Genomic DNA, 21,367 nt, shown 5'->3' on the forward strand with positions numbered 1-21,367 from the left:
TGCAGATCTAGAGCTGAAATTAAGGAAGCATGCTGGACAGAGAGAACTAAGCTGGTGCTTCCTCCTTCTGAAGCTGGATTAGTTTCATGCTGAGACAGAAGTCAGAAATCTTATGGGTCTATGAAAATTCAGTCTGTTCTAAGTGGCCCAAGAGCCAGTTCCAGCTCACTCCTGCTTAGGAGGGCTCTGTATACTGGTTTCAGCAGGCGACTGACCCAGGGGTTAGATGTCCGAGGAACTTTCCCTTCTCTCCTATTGGGATTCTTAGATTTGTCTCAAGCCCTGAAACAATTCTGCCTAAAGTGGACATGATTAAGCACTCCAACAGACCCAAACCTGGATCATATTGGCAGAATCGGCCCCAAGTGAAGACTTCTCTGAGAAAATGATACTCATTAGACATGGTCTACTCATCTCCAGGATTTCCTGTCTACCTTGGGTTGTTACATAAAGCAGAAAAACCTCCTCAAGTGTTGTCTTAGTGTAGGAATATCATTTTTTTTTTTTGTCTTTTCATCTTTTCTAGGGCCGCACTCACAGCACATGGAGGTTCCCAGGCTAGGGGTCTAATTGGAGCTGTAGCCACCAGCCTATGCCAGAGCCACAGCAACGAGGGATCTGAGCTGCGTCTGCGACCTACACCACAGCTCATGGCAATGCTGGATCCTTAACCCACTGAGCAAGGCCAGGGATCGAACCCAAAACCTCACTGCTGTGCCACGAAGGGACTCGGGAACATCATTTGTTTTGTTTTGTTTTGTGGCATGCCAAAGTTCTCAGGCCAAGGCTCGAACCTGCATCACAGCAGTGCCAATGCCACATCTTTAACCCACTGAGTCAGCAGAGAACTCCCAAGGAATATCATTTCTATATTGATCAGACTCCTTATTGATCTCAAGGAAAGAGGGTGGAAACATATAATGAAAATCAAAATAATAAGAACCAGAGAAGGTGCCACCAGCTGGTTTTGCTTACTTGATTGACAGTAGCTCCGACAGAGCCCTGCAGCACCATCTGAAGCATCTTGGCATCAGGGGGCTCCTGGTTAATGGCGACAGCTAACTGCAGGGTCTTCTTCTTCATTTCTTCAATGGCAACTTCGATTGGTGTCAAAACAAACTGAACATAAGACATAAATATAGGGGAGTCATTGTCTGGTCTCATAAGCCATGGACAAACTTGGAGCTATGACAAAGATGGCACTTGGGTTTGAAGCAGCAGCTTAGAAGGCTTTCAGAGCAATTTTTTTCTTTTTATGGCTGCACCAGAGGCTTATGGAAATTTCCGGGCCAGGGGTTGAATTGAAGCTGCAGCTGCTGCCTAGGCCACAGCCACAGCAACATAGGATCTAAGCTGCATCTGTGACCTATGCTGGGCTTGTGGTAGTGCTGGATCCTTAACCTCCTGAGCCACAATGGGAATTCTGGCTTTTCAGAGCAATTTAAAATAATCTGGACAGGGTAAGAGGCAGGAAGAGCTAACATTTCTTAAGTACTTATTATATCCAGGAACTTCACATACATTTATCATTTATTCCTTTAAACAACCTCCTATTCTCTCCACTTTACAGTCATACGGGGATGTGTAAGGTTAAATAAGTGCCACAAAATGACACAGGTGGTAAATGCGGAGGCCAGATTTTTAAAAAAAGATTTTTATCTTTTCCATTATAGCTGGTTTACGGTGTTCTGTCAATTTTCTACTATACAGCAAAGTGACCCCCATATTTTGAGTACAAAAATGCCTACATTCAAAAATCCATGTTCTTTCCACACTGTTAGATTTCCTTTTCCACTGTTGAACAGGTCACTTGACTTATAATTGGGAAAGCTATTAGAAGCATGGCATTCAAGATTTTCTTCCCCACTACAGCACAAGATTTTGGCATCATGTGTGCCTTCTCCAATTCACCATGAAAGTGAATTCTTAGTAAATAGAATCCTCTTAAGGGTCAATCTGCTAGTTGCTACGTTCTGTTGGCTTGGAGTATGGTCCCTGGTGCAGGTTATAGGTGGAATCATGCCCCCTCTAAATTCATGTATTCAAGTCCTAACCTCCAACACCTTGGAATGTGACTTTATTTGAGATAGGATCTTTATAGAGGTAACCAAGTTTAAACGAGGTCATCAGGATAGGCCCTAATCCAATATGACCTATATGTCCCTAATAGAAGAGGAAATCTGGACATAGAGATAGACACAGAAGGAAGATGATGTGCAGACCACAGGGAGAAGGCAGCTACCTGAACAGATACTTCTCTCACATCTTTCAGAAGGAACCAACCCTGCCAACATCTGGCCTCTGGGACTAGAAGACAGTACATGTCTACTGTTGAAGTCACCCAGCTTATGGTACTTTGTTACAATGGCCCTAACAAACCAACACACTGAGGTTCTCAGGGAATTACAATGGCCAAGAAAATATTTCGAGGACTGTTACTAGGACCATGGGTTTATTTCTGTGCTATGACTACATGTCCTAGGGCTCAAAAGTTCAAAACAGTAAGGAATCCAGCAGATGCTTGTAAATGAACCTTCCCTTGGCTGAGTCATCAGTTTGGGCTTTCTCAGTTCTCTGTGAAACCTGCTCTCTGCAGTGGTCTCTGAACACCTGAGCTGGTGGGCTTCCCTCCAGGGAGCCCAGTCATTGAGCTTCTGCCCAGTGAGCTATGCATTCACACAATTCATCCGTGTTCCACCAACTTGAGGATGCCTGTTATACTTGCTATTTTAATGACCTCATCTAATGAAATAAAGTGTAAACCGGTGAGCTGTGGGTGTGGCAAAAAGAAGAGTTGTTTCTATGAAAACCAAGCTAATGCTTGGGCAAGACGTTATGAAAGTGAGTTTCTATAAAGATTCCTGTCTTATGAAGTGTGTGTAAGACAACTGTAAAAGGCTGGGAGCAAAGAAACAAAAATCCAGAAACATTCCACTCCCATATCATTTAACAAGGATCTTTAAGTTCTCACTCTGCTTGACAGAAACCAAAACTGAAAATCACAGACAATGCCTTATGGGTGAGGTTCATAGAAGAAAGACAATGCTGAACTATGATCAGCCAACCCCAAATCTCAGAGAAGACTGTGGCACTACACAAAAAAGAATGAAAAGTAAATGTACATGTGATGTGTTTTAAAGTGAAAGATGCAAACTATTACATTTAGAATGGATAAGCAATGAGGTCCTGCTGTAGAGCACAGGGAACTATAGCCAATCACTTGTGATAGAACATGACAGAAGATAATATGAGAAAAGTAATATATGACTGGGTCACTTTGCCTGTGCAGCAGAAATTGGCAGAACACTGTAAAGCAACTATAATAAAAAAATTAAAAATTTAAAAAGAAAAAAGAGAGAAAGCAAACAAGAAAAAAATTAAGTAAAAGAAGATGTTTATAGTATATCTAGTTTTGAGTGATTCTGTGGCTTAAGACATTTTCTAGATCAGTCAGTGCATTACAATGAATTTGAAATCTTCTGCTATACATGGAACCAAAAAAGAGAAAGAGGGCTTTCCTATATCAACATTTAGAAAAGGAAACAGAATGAAGACAAGAGCCTCATGCAATGACACGGGGGGACGCTGGGACTAGAAGTCACTTGGTCTAATTGCATGGTGCCCTCCTCCCCTCAACACCAACTCCAACTCCTTGGGGCTACTTGCTTGCTGTTCCTGCCTCTGAGAATTAACAGTAGAATGGTGCCCAAATCAGCAGTAAGCTTTTAAATATATAAAAATTTAATATAAAGTCTTTTAAATGTAAATATATAGTTCATGCAAATTTAATATTAATATATAAATACATGTGAAATAGTATGTGTAATTTTTATTAAAGATATAACTTTAAAATAGAAAATATTTATTTATTCATTTTGCTTTTTAGGGCATATGGAGGTTCCCAGGCTAGGGGTCTAATCGGAGCTGTAGCTGCCAGGCTACATCACAGCCACAGCAATGCCAGATCTGAGCCGCATCTGCAGCCTACACCACAGCTCACAGCAATGCTGGATCCTTAACCCGCTGAGCGAGGCCAGGGATCGAACCTGCAACCTCATGGTTCCTAATTGGATTTGTTTCTGCTGCGCCACAATAATGTGCTATAGGAGTTCCCTAGTGGCCTATGAGTTAAGGATCTGGAGCTGTCACTGCTGTGGAGTGGGTTCAACCTCTAGCCCAGGAACTTTGGTGTGTCATGGGTACAGCCAAAAGAATAAGTGTGTTGTAAAACATATAGCTGCCCAAATAGAATTCCCTGGCACCAGGAGAATGAGAGGATAACCACCATAATAATATTTCCAAGCCATCCCTTTTTACATTTCACTCAAGCCTGCCACGCAGGAGCCTGTAGGAGGTTTGCGTGTCCTCCGGGGAAGTGACCCAGGCCCACTGGCTCAGTGCTGGCCTCCCCCAGAGCCCATTCCCTGCAGTGTCTGTACCTCCTCCTTCTGGATGACACTGATCCTGGTCTTGATGTAGGGGAAGGCGTGCATGGTGGTCAGGACGGTGTTGCGCCGGTACTGCTCGTGCAGCTCTCCCCGAGGCCGCCCCTCCAGCGTGAAGGGGGTGGTGTACATGAACCTCCGCAGATTGAAGTTCTTCTCAAAGTAGGTTAGCCTGTCTTTCATCTCATACTCATCAAAGTAGGGCTCCACAAAAGTGATCTGTATGTAGGCCTGCGGGGGAGGGGGAGGTGGAGAGGGGGGGTGGGTGAGCCAGTCTGCAAACCAGCCCCCAGGACCACTGGGGGGCAGGCTGGAACACAGCAGCAGCACCACCCTTCTGTGCTCACAGAAGAGAGGGAAGCTGAGGGCATCAGACGAGACTTTAGCCATCATCACCTTCCACTCCACCTCCAGGGAGATGAGAGAAAGGATGGGGAGAGGGAGGCAAGGGTGGCCGGGGTGAAGTCAGGCCCACAAACCACCCCTCCCAGCAGAGCTGACTATCCAAATGAAACTTGGTGTGAGAGTTAGCAAACTGCTATTCAGGAGAGAGGACTATTTCTTTTTCAGAACAACTGTGACAGCTGCATGCTTATTAGAATGGCCAAACTAAAGAAAAACTGACAATGCCAAGGGCTGACAAGGATGGGGCGCAGCTAGGACATCTATACCTTGATGGTGGGAATGCACGATGGTGCAGCCACCTTACAAAACAGGGTTTTTTTTTTTTTGTCTTTTTTTTTTTTTGCCTTTTCTTGAGCCACTCCCGTGGCAATATGGAGGTTCCCAGGCTAGGGGTCTAATCGAAGCTGTAGCCACCAGCCTACGGCAGAGACACAGCAACGAGGGACCTGAGCCACGTCTGTGACCCACACCACAGCTCACGGCAATGCCGGATCCTTAACCCACTGAGCAAGGCCAGGGATCAAACCCGCAACCTCATGGTTCCTACTCTGATTCCTTAACCACTGCGCCAGGAAGGGAACTCCAACCTTACGAAATAGGTTGATAGTTTCTTACACAGTTAAATTATACTGAGTGTATGATCTGGCCATTCCACTCCAGTGTGTGTGCCCAATGGAAATGAGAACTTGTGCTCACACTAAAACTTGTACACAGGGAGTTCCTGTAGTGTCTCAGCCGTAATGAACCCGACTAGTATCGGGATTAGTATCGGGACAAGGATGTGGGTTCAATCCCTAGCCTTGCTTGGTGGTTAAGAATCCGGTGTTGCCGTGAGCTGTGATGTAGGTTGCAGACACAGCTCGGATCTGGATCTGGCGTTGCTGTTGCTGTGGTGTAGGCCAGCAGCTACAGATTTGATTCAGCCCCTAGACCAGAAACTTCCATATGCTGTGGGTACAGCCCTAAAAAAACAAAAAACAAAAACAAAAGCAAAAAAAAAAAAAAACCACCCCTGTACACAAATGTCTATAACAGCAGTATTCATAATAGACAAAAACTAGAAACAACCCAAATGTCCCTCAAGTGGGAACAAACAAATGTAGATACAATCCACACAACACAATGCTACTGAGCAATAAAAAGGAAGGAGCTATTACCATAGGGATGAATCTCAAAGGCACTGTGCCAAGTGAAAGAAGCCAAACTCAAAAAGACTGGGTGGTTCCATTTATTTACTGCCTAATTGCATTTATAAGACATTCTGCAAAAAACAAAACTACAAAGACCACATTCAAATTAGTGACTGTTAGGAGCGCAAAATAGAGGGAGTGGATGACTACAAAGAGGTGGGGGAAATATTCTGGGTCAATGGGACTTTTCTGTCTTGATCTTGGTGGTGGTTACATGTGTTTGTCAAAACTCATAAACACCAAAAAAAAAAAAAAAAAGAATTTTACTGCATGTAAAATGCAGTAAATATGCATTCATTTAAATATGTATACACACACATCCATACAACCACACTGAAGAAGAGCACTTATTAAGAAAAAAGGCCTAAAAAAAAAAATGACAATGACCATAGACTCTGCAACACCCACCCAATGAAACAGCTTCAGACCATAAATCACTATTTAGTGTGATGAAATCTGGTTGTAATTCTGGGTGCCAATTCTCATTTAAAACTCACACAACCTTCCATGGGCATTTTAACAGAGGAGAAAAGAGTACCCTGTGTCTGGGCGTCACCAGTGATTCTACGTGGTCCGTGCTGGGCACATATCACTGTTGGTACCCAGCCAATCCTGTTCTTCAAAGACCTCAAACATTTCTGTGTGAAGCTTAGCTCAGCTGCTTACCACTGATATTGCTTCAAGCCTAGATTAGGGAATACGTCTGAAGTGAGCAAGCCCTTTGAAATATGCAGGAAAACAAACTCTTAGATTTGGCCACTTCCTCCCTACTTGCATCATCTTCATAACATCCTGGAGGATGAAGCTGAGAGATGAGTTTGGACTCTTCACTTTACAGGCCTGCCAGACGGCAAGTGCTCCTCTGTTCCCCCAGCCTGTGATAGTGCCTTGAACCCACATTATTTCCAGCAGCTTAGATAGCTCGCTCACATACAAAAGTACCTATGAACTGGATTGAGCGCGCAGGCATTACCCTGTGGTATACATCTTATCTTAAACTGTATCTGGTCTTTGTCCTTGGTTCCCGGCACAGAGCTTCAAAAACCCTTGGAACTTCCTGACTGATAGAAGTATTTCTGTTATTCTCATGAAGTAGCTCAGGGTAGGTCCCTTCAGGATGGTGGCTGGTCACCCAAAAGAACAGCTTTGAGATTACAGAGTTGGGACTATGACCCAGTCCGACTGCTGGGGGAGGTGGGGGCCAGAGATTGAGTTCAATAATGTGGTTGATGATTTAATCATTCATGCCTACTAATGAGTCTCTAGTAAAAACCCTGGACACTAGGGCTTGGTGGAGCCTCCTGGTTGGTGAACATGTTGACATGCCAGGAGGGTGACGTCCCTGGATTCCACAAGGAAAGGACACAGAGGCTCTGGGATACTTCCCAGACCTTGCCCTATGTGTATCTTTCCTCACAAAACTGTAATCATCAGTAGAGCCCTTTCCTGAGTTCTCTGATTCATGCTAGTTGGGTTATCTACTGAGAGGTGCCATGGGACCCCCCCAAATTTGTAGTTGTCTGGTCAGAAATGCAGGTGGCCTGGGGTCCCATCTGAGGCTAGTGTCTACAGTGAGGGCAATCTTGCACAGGACTGAGCCAGTAACTAGTGGAGTGAGACGCTAACTCTGGGTGGCGAGCATCAACTGAATTGCAAAACACCCAGCTGGGGGTGAGAGAGAAGACACCCTCATGAAAAGTGAGGAAACTGAAGTCCAAGGCTTTTCATCATTCCTCCAAGAGCACAATGACTCTGCACTTGGCTAAAAGGAATGCCTCCACCAAATGCTATCAGTGAGAGGTTTGTGTCTTTTCAACACGTTTTAAAGTGAGGATTCAACGTTTTAATAGAAGGACAATAAAGAGACGTGATTAAAAGTACGGGTTTGAGGATGACAGACCCTGAGTTTGAAGACCGGCTTTAACGCTTGCATGGTCTTGGAAAGTTGCTTAACCTTTCCAGACCTCACTCGTCTCATCTGTAAAATAGGAATAACAACACTTACTTCAAAGGGCTATGGGAGGATGAGATGAAATGATGTACGTAAAGGGCCTAATGTGACAGGCATACAGTTGGTCTTTAATAAAGACCAGCTCCTTTTATGATCTCCGCCTTTGAGTATGGTTTCTTTAAGACCTAACCAAACAGTAGTTAAACCCTAGACCAAAAAAAAAAATGGCTGCACTGAAATGACTTGGAGAGTCCAGACAGAGGAGGTCATGTTATGTTTTAGGGGTAGAACAAAGGGAATCAGAGACTTTTGGTTATTATTATTATTATTATTATTATTATTATTATTGCAATTTTCCCATACCTTATTAGGGTCCAACTTGGTTTTGTCCACAGGAGCAGAGTCTTTTATCACTTCCACAAATTCTGCACCAAAACATTGACCATAAAATCCCTAGGCAAGAGGAACAAACAGATTATAAAGGATATTTTAAGACAATGCAACTCTGTCTCTCAGAAGTGGCATAAGTTTGGAACAAGTATAAAGGAGAATGTACTCATTGATTATTGAAATTCTCTCTGAGCTCATGAGGTAAGCTCAGCATTTCCTGAGACAAAAATAAAAATATAGGGAAGTACAGCAATGTGAACTGGTACATGCTTCCCTATATACGGTACACTTGACCTCGAATTTAACCAACATCATCATATTTCCTGAAGAAGCCCCAGGGTGTGGCACGATTTACTTCTTGACTTTTGTATACTGGGAACTTGGAGGTCACCAGGCTTACCATAATGGGACAATCCACAGTGCACAAGAAGACACAATTTATGCTTCTAATCCTGAATTGGGAAAGATATTAAGGAACTAAATGGCCTGGGGTCAAATGCTAGTTCCTCTCATGAGCTGAATGACTTCGGGCAAGTCACCCAACCACTCTGAGCCATGGCTTCTTTGAGTTAAGGAAGGATTGAGGTCTTGTGTCATTTGGCATGGATGGATAATAGAAGGAGCAATTTGGCAATAAAAGGTTTCAAGTTTGGCAGCTATGACAGGGCATGAATTCAAAGCAGTAGAAAGGAAGCATAAGGAATGACTCTCTAGTTAACCACTGTCAGTAGTTCTGGGGACCGAAGTTATTCAGCTTGAGATGGTTTTGTTTTGGGGGGAACCCTTGACTTTTCTCTAGAGTTATTAGTGCTTGGTCCTTTCTATGCCTGGTTTTTTCTCACTTTTCTGTGGCCTATTTCCCCTTTCCTCCCAGAACATGCTGCCCTCTTCTGCTACATGATGGATCATATATAAACAGCAGGTTGGATTGGTGCTGCCAGCCTATGGGATGGGACCTTGACTCTGTTTATCCAAAGGGGGCTGCTCCTTGGATCAGCAGGAAGAGCCCGGGCCACAGCAGGCCTACAGTCGAGCATCTCTGTGTCAGAAGTGGGAAGTGTCGTCTGGTGACACCAAAAGGATGGCCACAGCATTTTCTAGGGGTAATTGGATAATTTGCCCTGATGACTTCAAAGTCAAGATGATAAACTTCAAGTTGAAAAACTATTACTCAAATTCAGGAAGACTTATTAGAAAGTAATAAGGGGTTTCTGTTGTGGCTCAGCAGGTTATGAACCCGGCTAGTATTCATGAGGAGGTGGGTTCGATCCCTGGCCTTGCTCAGTGGGTTAAGGATCCAGTGTTGATGTGAGCTGTGGTGTAGGTCACAGATACAGCTCAGATCTGGCCTTTCTGTGGCTGTGCCATAGGTCAGCAGCTGTAGCTCTGATTTGACTGCTAGCCTGGGAACTTCCATATGCTGCAAGTGTGACCCTAAAAAGCAAAAAAAAAAAAAAAAGGAAAGTGCCTGACAGTGGCTGCATCTGGATACTCTTGAAAACAAATATTCACCACATAAATTTACAAATGTTGAAAAGTATATACAGAATATTAGGGAAAACTATCTTGATCTTGTTTTACCTCACGATCTCTTAGTATCTTTATATTATATATGCCATGTGGGAAACTTTATATATAGTGAGGCACACAGAATCACCTGGCTTACCTCTAGTCTATGAGAGATCTCAGGAAGCTTAGTAATCGCAGGCTCTTTGTAAACAAATTCTTGTTCATCCAAATCCCCAAATTTGGATCCATAGAAACCAACTCGAAAGTAGGTTCCAAACATTCTCTTCTGACCCTAATGAACAAAATAAAAAAAAAAAAATTCTCCTTAGTTATGTAATTCATGAGGATCTACTGGGTTGCAAAGGGTAAGTCTCTTTTATTGCTGTGTTACAGAGCATTTTATTCTGAGGCTCATACAAACAGAAATCATTCCTCTCAAAAAATTTTAATGTTTATGGAGTAAGCTTGGGAAATAATAGCCAAAGAAATCCCATGAAAGATTTCTAGGACTTCTTTTAAGCGAATTTAAAAGATTCTTTGATTCTTGGTTGTCAAGTAATTCAGGCTGCCTTTTTTCACAGTTTGAATTACAGTCCTCTGTCTATTCCCAGCCCTTTTCTGTGCGGCAGGTGAGAGCTACGGTAACGACGTCCTTCAGGTAAGTCACCCCCTAGAGAGGAAGGAGGGCTAAGCATCTCTGAGACAGAGGCGTAGGCCCTGGTAGCCAGGATCCCAGCTACCTTGCTAATGATGCTGTCGAAGGCCTTCTGCAGCTTTTCGTGGGTGGAAGTCAGCTTCCGGAAGTCTCGATGAGCTTCCAGGATGGGGATGACCAGCTTGTAGACCTCGTTCACTGTCTCGTACAGTCCTCCCTTGGAAAAAGGAGAAAAAAAATCAAAGAGAACTGAATCCACTGGAAACGTAAGAAGAGCAAGCAAAGCGCATTGGGCCCTCGAGATGAACTTATTATTGGCACCACACGATTTTACAGGGCAGGGATAAATCTGAGCAACTCTGGGATGCTTGTAGCTTTCAAACTGAACTAGACACATGCTAAATGGTCTTATCTGATACTGTCCACTTGGAAAAAGGGGTTTCCTGGAGAAAAAATACTCCAGGAAATTGGCAGCAGGGACGGGGAACAATTCAGGAAGGCAGCTTTAGCATATTTAAATATCATCAGGGGCCTCCCTGAAGCCAGAAGTTCACGGCATGTCTGAAAGGAGTTAGGATTCTAACTAGCTGGTTTTATTGAATTTCAGGAAAAACGAGTATTTTGGACTTTTCCTGAATTCTGAAAAGGAAAGCTGGAAAAAGAAAGACAACAATTTAAAAAATAATTAAAATACATAGATCATAGCTTGGAAACTTGGAAATGAAAAGTAGAAAAGGAAGAAAAATATCAGGATGAAAATAAATTGGGTCAGCTATCTAGAGCGAAGTATTAATTATTTACATGGCTTAAAATTGGGGAGAAGTAGGGAGATTATGAAAATGAAAATGGACAACAGACTTTCTTCCCGGCCCTGAACTCAGTGACTTAATCTATATATTTTTCTCTTATCAGTTGTGTTTAGATCCAGATTAGGTTAATGAGGGGAGTCTCCGTGATTTCTGCTCCCACATTTCTCTGAGCTGGCTTGGCCCATGTGGATCCTAAGGTTTACAGGAAGGCTCTGTGCTTTCTCTCTCCTTTCAGAGGCTCCACCCCAATAGTTCTCTCTAGACAGGGAAAATGAGAGAGTGAGAACATGCCTTATGATTGATTGTGTAACCCTGGGCAAGCCATTTCACCTCTCTGTGGCTTAGTTTCCACTTCTATTAAATGGAAATAACACCATGAAACTGCCTCCCAGCCAATGGGTGTGCAGTGCAAACCAGAATACTGCAGCGATGAAAGGTTTTCTCACCTCCCTGGAGCTGAGGCAATTTACGTACATCAAAGTCCTCGGGCCCCTCCCTGCCCTGCACACTCCTGCATGTGGTGTCATCATGCAGTGGGGCTGGCTGGGTGTTAAGACTGGCACTCAGGGCACTGGAGTGCAGGTGGACCATGGAGGCCGGGGCTGCTGTGTGAACTGACCGTGCTGAAGAGCTCGGCCGCCTGCTCTAGGAGGCCCACCAGGCCACTCTCCGTGAAGTACCGGCCAGAGCACACGCCATCCTCATCAGGCGACAGGGTGTCATCAGAGACCGCAGACTCCTCCAGCACGTTGGAAGAAATATTCTGAAAGAGATCACAGTATAAGCCGGGAGAACCAGACTGACAAAAGGCACCCCAGGAACCCATAACGCAGAGCTGAGCAAGCTGTGGCTCCAAGATCCTCACCATCCCTGATTGTACAAGGTCTGAACCTCACCTGGAAGGGGCTCTGTCTGCCATTCATTTTGAAAGAACACACAGAATAGCTGGTCTGCAAAACTCAATTTTCTTTTCTTTTTAACCATTGGGAGATACAGAAAGGACACTTACTTCAATGTAACAACAGTTGAATGGCTTTAGTGAAAGGACCCTAAGGGACATCCAGCAGGGGTCGTGGCTTTTAAAAGGCAAGGCCAACCAACAGTTAACTAGACTCCTTGTTTCACCAGCTGAGTGGACCTCTAAAGTACTTGCTACTACTATTGATTTTGCTTTTGGGTGAATGGCCATGCTATCAGATGACAACTGCAAGGAGAATGCCTTCTTCATGGAAGTTTTTGTGGCAATGCAGCAGTTATTATTTTTTTTCATCCCCTCCTCCACCAAACATTTTGCTCCTTTCTATGCACTTTTTTCTTTACATAAACCACAGAGTTTAAAGTCTTTTGTAAAAAATGCAGTGATCAGGGGCAGGACTGAGGGTGAACAAGGGGAAAACCCCAGGGCCCAAAGTTTAGGAAACACTCACCCTTGGGTTTCTCTAAATCATTACCCTGAACTTGCTTGACCCCAAAAGTGACTGTGTCCTTAAATTCTGTACTTTATGTGCCTCACTCACCTCACCCCAGTCCGGCTCTTGCAGTGACTCTCATACCTTTGAGAGGTTGAGAATCGTTTTCTTCAACCTGTTTTACAGCTATAGAAGAAATGCATATGGAACATAAAAGACACTGGAAATCTTTGTAGCTGAGGAGTTGCAAAGAAATAGCACATATGCCACTCCTTCCTATGCGGGCACTCATGGCAGACAGAACTAATCAATTACACTACTCTTTTCCCCAAAGCTTGGCTATAGTCTCAAAATTCTTCCCAGCATGGTATTCCAGTTAGCTACTACCAATTGACCAAAGTTGACCAGGAAAGTAAAATCTGACTGCCTCTTGGCTGGTTAGCAAAATCAAGTGATTTATCCTTAGCAGTCAATGAAGATAGAGTTGGTATAGTCCTCTATCTTTACATACAGTATTATAAGGTAGTTTTAGAAATAAAACCTGTTATATTATGATGTTTCTGAATTGAACAGAAGGGCCAAGAGATGCGGTTGAAAGAATCTAAGAACCCAAGGAAAAATACTGTTAGAATCATATGCAATTTTCTCCATGTAGAGAAACATATTTGAAGTTATGCAGCCTTATCATGCAGGGAAAAGATTCTAGCCAGACTTTTCTGGCTTCAGAATCAGGGAGGTAAAAGTAATGGCAGTATCTGAGAATGTATCTGAAGCTACACTTGCGGAATAAATATTGTACTCTGGGGCATAGAATTTCAGTGATCTCAGTTCCTTGGAATTCAATGGTCTCAGAGTTATTTTCCTTGCAGATTTATTTATCTCCAGTTTACAATTCTTTCCAAAAATTCCATTTTACTGGAGCAGAACAAGGTTGAAAATTAAAGCACACAGCATTTAAGAAACCAACACCAGACATCTGTTGTTAATGTTGGCCAGAACCCCTTTGTTCTTCTATAAAGTAAAGCCTCCCAGGAAACCATCCATAACTCCAGGTGTGGACCGCAACTCGTGCCCAGCCAATCACAGCATTCCATTTCTCTGGACACTATGATTGGTTCAGGGATGAGCACATGACCCCAGCAGAACTAATAAGATGCACTGAGATGGTTTCTGCAACTGCTAAAAATGAGGCATCTCCCTATTCTCCTGGACATGAACCTGGGAAGATGTAAACATAAATTTCTCTCAGTGAGTGTAGGAAGTTTGTGAAGAATGAAGCCAACATAAAAGAAAACAGAGACAGAAAGTGGTGATAACACTCAGGTCTGACGATATTGTTTGGGTTCCTAAGTCCAGTTTGCTAGGTGCTGTTACAGACTCACCTCTCTCACGCAAGCTGATAAATTCCTTTTTTCTACCTGGGAATTTCAGTCTGGGTTAGGTATTATGTCACTTATAAGCATACCAAAAAGATTTGATGCCTCTCATTTGAAAGAGAGGAGTGGCTTATAAGCATCAACATACTTTGGCTTTTGTAGCTGAGAACACTTCACTCACCATGTTCTGTGTGTTTGGAAGACCTCACTCTTCACAGTTCCTCCTGCCTCCCCCACCCCTGCCCTTGTCCTTCTGATCTTTCCATGACCCCAAGCTGCATCACAAGATAAACACAGCATCTTGTACCTCTTCATTACAGCATTTACCATAATTTTAACTGAATAAAGAATGGAAGAATTAGGTATATGATGTCAGTCTCCCTGGCTGGAATGTAAAGTTTAAGAGGACGTAAGTGTTCAGTAAATATACCTAAAAGGATGAATGAATGGATAAAGATGGATGAAAAAAGAGAGCTATATGCTCCTCATGTAGAGACAATGGAAACTTCTTCCTGTTGTTTGTTGTTTCTAGAATAAATATTCTACTCACCTTGGCATGATGTATTAAAAGCAAATCAACAGAATTCTAGGTGAAGTAAGAATTGCAAGGCTTATTAAACATGAAACAATAATGAAGTGCCATTAATATTTAAGTGATAAATATCAAGTAAAATATAATGAATGGGAAAAAGGCCTAAAAGAATTATAAGAAATAGTTTGGGAGTTCCCTTTGTGGTTCAGCGGTTAACAAACCAGACAAGGATCCATGAGAATGTGGGTTCGATCCCTGGCCTTGCTCAGTGGGTTAAGGATACCTTGTTGCCATGAGCGTGGTGTAGGTCACACATGCAGCTTGGATCCTGCGTTGCTGTGGCTGTGGTGTAGGCTGGCAGCTGCAGCTCCAGTTTGACCCCTAGTCTGGGAACTTCCACATGCTGTGGGCGCAGTCCTAAAAAGCAAATAAATAAACAAAATAAAATAAAGTAATAAATAAAAGTTCCCTATTAAAAAATAAATAGTTCTGTTAATGAAACAAAACAGGATGATGTGATTCCACATTAAGTGGTAAACCTGAATATTTCCGGGACTTGAAAGAGTAGCACCTATAATATTTATCCTTCCTAACATCAAATGGCCAAAATAAATTTGACAAAATAAGTAGACAGAGGAGTTCCTGTGGTGGCTCAGTGGTTAACGAATCCTACTAGGAACCATGAGGTTGCGGGTTCGATCTCTGGTCTTGTTCCATGGGTTAAGGATCTGGCGTTACCATGAGCTGTGGTGTAGGTGGCAAACATGGCTTGGATCTGGCGTTGCTGTGGCTGTGGCATAGGCAGGTGGCTACAGCTCCGATTCGACCCCTAGCCTGGAAACCTCTGTATGCCGCGCTTGCAGCCTTAAAAAGACAAAAAGACAAAAAAAAAAAAAATGATAATAATAAGTAGACAGATCTAAAATGATTTTTATAGCTTTTTCACTTTCATGTGACCCAAAATCAGATGTGATATTTTTATGCTTCTTAGATTAAGAATTACATTTTTGGGAGTTCCTGTTGTGGCTCGGTGGTTAATGAATCCGACTAGGGCCCTTGAGGTTGCAGGTTCGATCCCTGGCCTTGCTTAGTGGGTTAAGGATCTGGTGTTGCCATGAGCTGTGGTGTAGGTCGCAGACGTGGCTCAGATCCTGAGTTGCCGTGGCTCTGGCGTAGGCTGGTGGCTGCAACTCTGATTAGACTCCTAACCTAGGAACCTCCATATACCGAGGGAACGGCCCTAGAAAAGGCAAAAAGACCAAAAAAAAAAAAAAAAAAGAATTACATTTTCGGCTTTTATAATGACCATTTCTGAACTGAGAATAAAATGTATTTGCTGCGAATGAAATGACAGAATAAATCCTATTATAACTGAACACCACAAGAAAGGAAGAATTAATAGTACGAGGCAATACCAAGCTTTCCTGTGTGAACAGGAGCCAGGACATCAGAAGCTCCTGGCTCTAACAGCAACAATTTTCATGCCATATTATCCAAGTCTGGAAAGCTACTTTGATTTGTCCCCTCTTTCTGGTTCACACAGCATCACAAAATTGTGTTGACTAACAACAATGAGAACAAAGCCTTTTATAAAAGCAATTGTAAATACAAACAAAAATAATGCAAACATTTGTAAATGACTGCAAGTCTGACTTGAAAAGGACTCTAATACTGATATATATATGTCTCTTTAGGGCTGCGACCACAGCACATGGAGGTTCCCAGGCTAGGGGTCAAATCAGACCTATGACTGCCAGCCTTTGCCACAGCAACAATGGATCTGAGCCGCATCTGCGACTTATACCACAGCTCATGGCAATGCTGGATCCTTAACCCACTGAGCAGGACCAGGGATCAAACCCACATCCTCATGGATACTAGTCGGGTTCAGCACTACTGAGCCACAATAGGAACTCGTATTGTACTATATTGTTAAAAGTTTCAGGGATGGTCATTTCTGCATATTATGCCTCTGAAAGTACTCATAAATTGTTTCTTTTCTCTAAATGCTGTATTAAACTATTCAGCAAAATCAGTCCAAGTGGCCACTGGGCATCCGAGCCTAAGCCACCATTCAGGGCTAGCAGACAATTTCCCTTTGCTATGGGTAATATTCAGCTTATCCTAAGAAAGTACTGATTCAGACCTTTTTTCCCCTCCTTTCCAGGTCAAATTGGTTTTTCTTGACTTTGGATTAGAGAGGAGGATATTATAGAGTTGGAGAGTGTAATCACAGGAATGGACCCTGAGGGAAATAATTTTTCCAATATTTGGGAAAAATACATTCACAGTTGTCAGTATACTGTGCCAACTACGAGTCTCTGAGAAAGAGTTTAAATGACCTTGGAAAAATTGCTCTCTCACTTTATCTGCGAAGTGGGAGTAATAATACCTTCTCTATCTATCTGCTTCACTGGTTGATGGGGAAGGTCAAATGATGTCATGGATGTGAAAGTGTTTGGGAATGTCTGAAGGGCCTAATGACTCTGCATCTATTGTAAACAATAATTGTAAAAAAATCAAGATAGTAAAGCAATTAAAAGAGGCAAATATAATACACTTAAGCAGGTATGTCAATCTTGTTACTAATGATGTTTGGGGCCAGATTGCTCTTTGTGGGAGGTCTGTCCTGTGCTTTGCAGGATGTTCGGCAGCAACCCTGGCTCATACCTACTAAGTGCCAGTAGCACCAACCTACCACCCTCAGTTGTAACAATCAAAAACGTCTCCAGAGATTGTCAAATGCCCCCTGTTGAGGACCACTGCTCTAAAGGAAAAGCTGGGCTTGCCCCCTACCTGAAAGCTGACGCTGCCCACGGGCAGGTAGCTGTGATCCTCCAACATGCTCAGATATTCGGCCACTAAGGCAGCAGCATGCACCAGGCACATGGCGGCCTCTGTATAGCACTTCCTCTTGGTGTGCTTCTCTGCCATGTTCTGTAGCCAGGTCAGCCGCAGATCAGGAGATGTCTGGTAACTCTTGGCAATTCTGAAGAGGGGTTGAGAAAGTTTCAAGGACAACTGGTTAGTGACACTGTTTTTCCATTGTGTATGACCACTTTTTTCCCCAAGAGTTTTTTTCTCCTTTAAGAGTTTTGCCTACATATTCAGAAGATGAGAGAAAAAGCAAATATTGATCAGTCCAGCTGTTTTCTTTCCATATCTAGGGTGTGCTGGACTGCAAAAAATAGCATATAGTAAACTTTATGGAGGGGGAAAGGATGTGATAAAATGATGTTTATCTGAATGGATCTCCTATCAATTTTCTTTCTTTTTTTCCTTTTCTCTCAAAACAGTAACAGAAGACAAAAGTACCTACCTTCCTTATGACATTGTACAAGAACAATTTTGCCTTTTGATAAGCAGTTTATCCTAAGTAAGGACTAGAAGGCAAAGTTTTAAACTATAGAGTAAAACATAATTTCTAAATAAAACAAATGTATGTTTGAATATAAGTTGAAAAATATCAGAAATAATTAATGTAACAGTTGACAGTTCTTCTCACTCCATGGTAAGTAGAAGATAATGTTAAAAAATAGGAGTTCCTGTCGTGGCTCAGTGGTTAACAAACCCAACTAATATCCATGAGGACACGGGTTTGATCCCTGGCCTCGCTCAGTAGGTTAAGGATCCGCTGTTGCCATGAGCTGTGGTGTAGGTTGCAGATGCGGCTCAGATCCTGTATTGCTGTGGCTCTGACATAGGGCAGTGGCTACAGCTCCGATTGGACCCCTAGCTTGGGCACCTCCATATGCAGTGGGTGCAGCCCTAAAAAGATGAAAGACGAAATAAAAAGTACTTCCCTTTCTTTTTTTAAAAATTAAGTATAGCTGAGTTATAATGTTGTTCCCATTTCTGCTGTACAACAAAGTGACTCAGTCATATGTATTTATATACATTCTTTAAGTTCCTTCCTTTAAATCAGGGAGATCTTTCTGAAAACATGTACATGAATTAACACACTCTGAAGGATGACTTTCTACCAATCTCTTTTACAGTTTTGGATGTCAGTCAAAACAGGGTACCCGCATCGCCTGTGATAATAATAACATTCATAGAACTCCACAGTGACAAACCCTAGATCCTTATGTGACACCCTTTTGGTTTTATCAGGAAAGTTTACCTGTACATGAGATCCATAAGCATCTCAGGATCTTCCTGAAATTCCCTCATTTTCACTGTGTCATATAAGATGCTATTCAGATTACAGAGAAGTTCTTCCACCTGCAAAAAAAAGTATAGGTTCCAAACAAACCCAGCTTTGTGGCCCATGGTAACAGGTTAGGACTGCATTGCAAGCCCAAGGGGCAGCAATGGACAGGCTTTGCTAAAAGAGCAGAGGTCACTGGTGGAGGATGCTGTCCAACCTTCAGCTTTGCAGGTCCAGGCACTTCTGAGACCCAGGTGTGAGCTGGCCCCTGGGATCCATGAATTAGTCCTGAATCCTTATACTATCTTCCCTTTCTAACACCTTTTTATTTAAATTCATTTCTGGGATCCATGAATTAGTCCTGAATCCTTATACTAACTTCCCTTTCTAACATCTTTTTATTTAAATTCGTTTGAACTAGTTTCAATTATTTGCAACCCGAGAGCCCTAAACTGTACCTTGGAACATCAGGGATTTTTATATCAAGTAGGAGGGAGCTTAGAACCTTGGCTTAGGTTCCACAAAATATATATGAAAATAGGTTATTTAATTATCTATATCATATCACATAATTATAATTTACATATTTTATAAAAATACTATAGACTATATAACTATGTTTGTGTGATACATAGGATATATAATTATACACACACACACACACACAAGTTTATAACTGGCTGATCCCCAACCTCGGCATGAGGCAAGGCCCACTCTTCAGTTTACCTGCATGGGGAAAGGAGTAGTTTGCATGGCTGTGTCCTCTTCTGCATAGGCTAAAATTGTCCTTAAGGATCTTCTCAGGTACTCCTCATTAAAGTCTTGGGCTTTTCCCACCAAAGATGCCAGAGACATGGTTACTTGCATCTTTACTCTTGCAAAGTTCTGTGTCAAGAAAAAAAAAGAAGAGGGACCAAATAAGAGGCACCAGCTAGTAGATAACTGAAAGCAGTAGAGTCAGACACCAATAACAGTGTTTCTTTTACTCAGTCTCAATCAGTTCCTTTTCTCCCAATGAAATGTGAGCTATACTTTGCTCAAGATTCATATTGTTTAAATGGTTTAAATGGATCTTGTGCTGACATAAATCTGTCCGCTCCCTTTAAATTTTCATTGAGAACTGGGCCACCTTCGTGCAGCAAGACTGGAAGTTTCCTCCAGAGCTGGGTCTTAGGGTGTCTCCTTTTGTGCCAAGATTCCTCTTCCTGGAACTTTATTTAAACTGCAAAGAGGATCAGGATCTCCGTGGGCCAGACTTCTGGACACTAGGTAGGCAGCGACTTTCTGTTTTTCCTGGTCTTCTAAGCCCACAGAAAAATATAGCTATTCCAAGGGCTGCTGAGGAATGTCTTAAAAGCTTTTCAATAATTACATCTAATACATTTTGAGAACCCTGCCTTTCTTCCATGGGCCAAGTTATCTAATATCATGTGAGCATGCTCGTTAACCATAGACCATAAATGTAAATTCTAAAAGAATATACCAAAATATAGGAGTTCCTGTCATTGCTCAATGGTAACAAACATGACTAGTATCCATGAGGACTCAGGTTTGATCCCTGGCCTCGCTCAGTGGGTCAGGGATCTGGCATTGCCATGAGCTGTTGTGTGGGTCTCAGACATGGTTCAGCTCCTGAGTTGCTGTGGCTGTGGCCAGCAGTTGTAGCTGTGAGTTGACCCCTAGCCTGGGAACTTCCATATGCTGCATGTGCAGCCCTAAAAAGAAAAAAAAGAAAAAAAAAAAGGAGTATACCAAAATCTAGACAAACTAAGGCAAAGCTTGATGATTCTGCAATAAAGCCCAACTCCAAAGGCTACTAAGCTTCAATGAACACTCAGGTATAGATAATAGCAATCATTTCAAACCCGTCCATAGTCCATTCTGCTATCAATCAATAAGAATTTAGAAACAGGACAAACTCTTCTGAATTCCTAATTCTGTTGTCATCCTCACAGATCACAACTTGGAATCTATGTGTATGCATTCCTTTCTCACTGAAACACACTGATGGAAACCACTGCTTTCATTGGTTTTAATCATTGACTTCTAGATACAAATTCAAACAAAAAGCTGTTATCTGTCAACACGCTCAGTTGTTTCCTTCACATGGGACAGAAGTCAATTGCAATAGTGCACACTTTTCCTCAACCAATGCTTGGCACTGATTCTCTCTATTGATTCTGGGCGGCCCTGAGTGCTTACACTGGTGGCTCCAAAGCTGAACCTCATGAGGAGGTAGAGAGTGGCACAGGCTTGGCTCCGGGTGATGTCCATGCTGCTGCTGCAGTGATGCAGCACTCTCTGACAAAGGTCCGCACACTGCTCCACTTCCTCCTCAAAAAGCAAGTCGCCAAACTAGGAGAGAAAAGGGCCCCATTAGACAGCACTTGGCACCTTCATCCACCTTCTGGACTAGATGCCTGTTGCAATATTTAAATGTCTGCTTGGACAAGCAAAAAGCCCAGAAGAGTTAATGCATTGCTCCATAAAGATAATGAGTTACTTGAGTCAGAAGATGAAGTGAAACAATGGAGTTGACTAAAGTG

At 42.6% G+C, this 21,367-nt stretch overlaps 1 protein-coding gene across 9 annotated transcripts in view; it reads right to left on the bottom strand.

Moving 5' to 3' along the window:
• Positions 1-21,367, bottom strand: part of DOCK8 (dedicator of cytokinesis 8) — a 235,657-nt gene that overhangs the window by 13,411 nt on the left and 200,879 nt on the right. For all 9 annotated transcript variants that reach the window (XR_014822445.1, XR_014822448.1, XM_084987023.1 and 6 more), the window contains 10 exons: positions 21,024-21,176; positions 19,548-19,706; positions 18,795-18,895; positions 17,468-17,660; positions 11,974-12,117; positions 10,631-10,762; positions 10,048-10,182; positions 8,355-8,444; positions 4,440-4,676; positions 976-1,119 (listed from right to left, as the gene is read on the bottom strand). Coding sequence is in view for 7 of the 9 variants with exons in the window: in XM_084987023.1 (XP_084843149.1) it covers positions 976-1,119; positions 4,440-4,676; positions 8,355-8,444; positions 10,048-10,182; positions 10,631-10,762; positions 11,974-12,117; positions 17,468-17,660; positions 18,795-18,895; positions 19,548-19,706; positions 21,024-21,176 (1,488 nt within the window). In the remaining 2 variants the exon portion in view is untranslated. The remainder of the gene's footprint in view (positions 1-975; positions 1,120-4,439; positions 4,677-8,354; positions 8,445-10,047; positions 10,183-10,630; positions 10,763-11,973; positions 12,118-17,467; positions 17,661-18,794; positions 18,896-19,547; positions 19,707-21,023; positions 21,177-21,367) is intronic.

The sequence above is a fragment of the Sus scrofa genome, chromosome 1 (assembly GCF_054392235.1).
Source record: "Sus scrofa isolate SSC_HxYL_T2T_F1_AM1 chromosome 1, Sscrofa_HxYL_maternal_Yorkshire_Landrace_v2.0, whole genome shotgun sequence".
Lineage (NCBI taxonomy): Eukaryota > Metazoa > Chordata > Mammalia > Artiodactyla > Suidae > Sus > Sus scrofa.